The 4,420-nt window shown below is 38.7% G+C and overlaps 1 protein-coding gene across 1 annotated transcript; it reads left to right on the forward strand.

Annotated features, from left to right (window-relative positions):
- The first annotated feature begins 539 nt into the window (after positions 1–539).
- LOC103423783 (protein BIG GRAIN 1-like E) lies at positions 540–1,547 on the forward strand. Its single transcript, XM_008361862.3, has one exon. The coding sequence runs from the start codon at positions 540–542 to the stop codon at positions 1,545–1,547; it is 1,008 nt and encodes a 335-aa protein (XP_008360084.2).
- The last annotated feature ends 2,873 nt before the right edge of the window (positions 1,548–4,420 follow it).

Raw genomic sequence — 4,420 nt, forward strand, 5'->3', positions numbered from 1 at the left:
CTCCTCTGGTTTTAATTAACTCAGTGCTGACTCATTACAAGGATAAATGTGAAAGCTTTTTCCTTCCTTCGTAGTAAATGCCCCACTCAAAGAGAATGACTTGTTATACCATTGGAAACATATTTGACATTTCAGATCAATAATATGATATCATGTGTTTTAAGTTTCTCACATCATATCGCATTATTAATTTGAAAGATAGCATCATTTCAACGTCTTCGTTTCGTAATAGTCTTTCTCCTTTGAAAAACCTCCAAAAACACACAATCATATAGAGTTGAAATGCATACTTATATAGACTAAAAAGCACATGAGTTGATTATTTTAAAGCCAGCTTCCCCACTACTAGCAATCATTTCAAACCCATAAGTCTCTCCACAATCTCACAAAACCCTCCTTTTATCTCACAACTCTTCCCTCCCCTTTAATACCGTCAACACCAGTCACAAATTCAAACAAGCTTTACCTGCACACCAAAAAAAAAACCCCACATATTCTTATTACACAAATTCAATTTGAAAATTTCACAGACCTCAAACATGTCCATGATTAGTACAGGGGTGCTTTCAGCAGACCCCGGAGCTGATAAGATACACAAGAAATTGTTCCACCACAGGAACGACTCCGGCGAGCTCGATGTTTTTGAAGCTGCAAGGTACTTCTCAGGATACAATGAAGCTCCCAGCAGCCATAAAAACAACAAGACATCGGCATTTTCGCAGAGGATGATGAAAGAAGACAGATCGTCATGGAGAGGAGGCAGAATCAGCCTTGACATGCCTATCAGACACATGCTCCATCATCCTCAGCAAAACCCTAATCACCATAACCAAGTGGCGATGGAAAAGCAAAGCAACATCAAAGACAAGAAGTACAAGCAACCAAGCTCTCCAGGCGGGAGGCTGGCCAGCTTCCTGAATTCTCTATTCAACCAATCGGCGTCCAAGAAGAAGAAGTCGAAATCCAGCGCCACACAGTCCATGAAAGATGAGGAGGAGAGCCCGGGTGGGAGAAGGAAGAGGAGGAGCAGCATTAGTCATTTTCGAAGCTCTAGCACCACGGATGCCAAGTCCGTGTATTCCTCATCCAGTTCAGGATTTCGAACACCTCCACCTTATAGCCATGCTCAAATGGTAGCCTCCAATAGCTACAAAGATTTGAGAAGCTATTCGGATAATCACGAGCAGCAATATCAACAGCAGCAGCAGCAGCAAACGGTTTCCTTATCAAAGTACAATACGAACTTCGATGAGAAAAGATCATCAAACAAAGAACTGACTTGGTTGGATCATGAGAAGTTCAAATTATCGGAGAAGTATAAGATTAGTTCCGACCAGGACCACAAGGGTTTGCTCAGGAGGCTCAGTGAGGTTGTTGATGACGAGCGGGAAGATGAAGGTGCAGAGAGTGATTCGAGCTCTGATCTTTTCGAGCTGCAGAATTATGACTTGGGTTATTACTCGAGCGGCCTTCCTGTGTACGAAACTACAAATGTAGACAACATCAAGATCAGATCAGTAACACCAATTTCCAATGCCTCATCCTAAAACCTACATTTGTGTTGGATTATGCATATGTGGTTGAGAAAGGAATTAAAATTTCCTACATTTGTCTTTTTAAGTTCTCTTATCTTAAACTTCCATTGGCCTTTTTTCTATGTATGTACAGTTGAGAATGTTTGTTTTCTGCTTTTACTTTGCTTTTGGAGATATATATGTATATGTTAAGATTTTTAGTATACTTGTATCTTATATTTCTTGATTTTTTAAAGATTCTTATATTTCTTGATTTTTTAACAGTTAGATGTTAAAAGTTAATGCTTTACTTAAACTGATTCTGCTTTACTGAAACTGATTATGTGTAAAAGGGCTAACTGTTGCCTTTATCAGTCGACCCATTCTCTTTATCAGTCGACCCATTTACTTCAGTCGGCTTATGTATTGAGCCATATATATATCATAAATATCTAAATGAAAATATAGATCTCTGTTTTTACAAAAAGCATCAGCCCTCTGTTTCCAAAGCTCTCTGCACTCTGTTTCTTTGATTTTCAATCTTTATCATTTTATTCAAGTTTTATTAATGATGAAAGATTGTCTAAATACCAACATGGTATCAGAGCCAATCTGATCAAAGAGTGGGGCGTTTTTTTTTATTATCAAAAAGGGGGGAAATTCTAATTAAGTGAAACCCTAGAATCAAAATTTTTCAAATTCATGGCTGGTTCAAGTAGCAGTGGTGAGATTCGAACTCCTATCTTCAGTGGAGTAAACTACGACTTCTGGAGGACAAATTTGAGAACAATTTTTGTATCTCATGATTTGTGGAGCTTGATTGAAGATGGCTATGTTGTACCTCCAAGCACTGTGGTTTTGACAGAGACTCAAACAAGGGAGTTGAAGGTAAACATCAAGAGAGATGCAAAAGCTCTTGGGGTCATCCAAAATGCTATCTCAGATGAAATTTTTCCGAGAATCTCAAATGAGACAAGTGCCAAATCAGCTTGGGATGTGCTGGAGAAAGTCTACAGAGGTTCTACTAAGGTAAGGGCTGTCAAACTCCAATCTTTGAGAAGAGATTTTGAGTATATAAGAATGAAAGATGATGAATTGCTAGATGATTACCTGAGTAGATTGTCTGAGATTATTAATCAAATGAAAAGCTATGGTGAAATCTTGTCTGATGAGAGAATAGTTCAGAAGTATCTAATTAGCTTGCCAAGAAAGTATGACAACATAGTTTCAATCATAGAGGAGACTAAGGATTTGTCAACTTTGAGTGTTGAAGAATTGATTGGTTCTCTCAAAGGTTTTGCTCAGAGATTATCTAGGCATGACAACAATGATGTAGAAAATGCTTTCCAAACACTTACAGTGAATCCAAAAACTCAAGCTAGTTCAAGTCAAAGCAAAGCCAACTCCAACAAGAATTGGAAAGGCAAAAACAAAGCGTGGGAAGGAAAGGGTAATTTTGAAGAGAAGAAAAAGGTTGAGAAGAGTTTGTATGTTTCAAAGTGCAAAATTTGTGACAAAGCTCATTCCAGTGAATGTTGGTTCAAAGGAAAAGTGAAATGCCACAAGTGTAGCAAATTGGGGCATATGCAAAAGGATTGTACCTACAAAGATAATCAGCTAGCTCACTACACCAAAGCAGAAGATGAAGAGACCAATATGTTTTATGTTGGTCATGATACAACCGTCCAAGAAGAAGCTAAAGTTTGGTTTGTGGACAGCGGCTGTAGCAATCATATGACGGCGAATAAGAACATTCTCCATAATGTTGACACTACAAACCTAACCCGAGTGAAGATGGGAAATGGGCAGCTAGTCGATACATTGGGAAGAGGTACTATTGCCGTGCATACGAAGAATGGAAAGATGTTCATCAAGGATGTCATGTTAGTTCCTGATTTAAAGCAAAATTTGCTAAGTCTTGGACAACTCATTGAGCATGGCTACTACTTATATTTTGGAGACAATACTTGCAAGATATATGATAGGAGGAATCGTCAACAACTCGTGGCTAAGATTGAGATGAGGAAGAGTAGAAGTTTTCCACTCACAATTGAGTATGCAACTCAATCTGCATTCAAGATGGAAGTGCAAGAAGATTCAAAGCTATGGCATAAAAGGCTTGGCCACTTGAATTTTCAAAGTCTCAAGAAGCTACAAGAAAAAGAAATGGTGCATGGGTTGCCGAGTATCCAAGAAAATGAAGAAATCTGTGAAGGGTGTGCACTTGGAAAGCATCATAGAGATTCATTTCCACATGGTAAAGCTTGGAGAGCAAAAGTTCCATTGGAATTGATTCATACAGATGTTTGCGGACCCATGAAGACCTCTACTCAAGTGGGAAACAAGTATCTTCGTGGATGATTATTCCAGAATGACTTGGGTATACTTTCTAAGACAGAAATCAGAAGTGTTCTCAATCTTCAAGAAGTTTCAAGCTATGGTTGAGCGACAATCTGGGTATCTAATCAAAGTTCTTAGAAGTGACAGAGGAGGAGAGTATACATCCACAGAATTTGATAAGTTTTGTCAAGATATTGGCTTGGAAAGACAACTTACTGTCAGCTACACTCCACAACAAAATGGAGTAGCTGAGAGAAAAAACAGAACCATAGTCGAAATGGCTAAGGCAATGTTACATGACAAGGGAATACCTCAATATTTGTGGGGTGAGGCAGTTAATACAGCGGTCTACTTGATGAATAGGCATCCAACAGTGGCAGTTGAAGATAAGACACCATTTGAGGCATGGAGTGGCAGAAAGCCTTCTGTGAATCATTTGAGAGTGTTTGGGTCAATCTGCTTTGCTTATGTTCCGAAAGAACTAAGACAAAAACTTGATGAGTCAAGTGAAAGATGCATTTTCGTAGGTTATGCTTCATACACAAAAAGGTACAGACTCTACAATT

The sequence above is a fragment of the Malus domestica genome, chromosome 13, assembly GCF_042453785.1.
Source record: "Malus domestica chromosome 13, GDT2T_hap1".
Classification (NCBI taxonomy): Eukaryota; Viridiplantae; Streptophyta; class Magnoliopsida; order Rosales; family Rosaceae; genus Malus; species Malus domestica.

Excerpts from the sequence above, each read along its gene's own strand:
- LOC103423783 (XM_008361862.3), top strand. The coding sequence starts at position 540 with ATGTCCATGATTAGTACAGGGGTGCTTTCAGCAGACCCCGGAGCTGAT.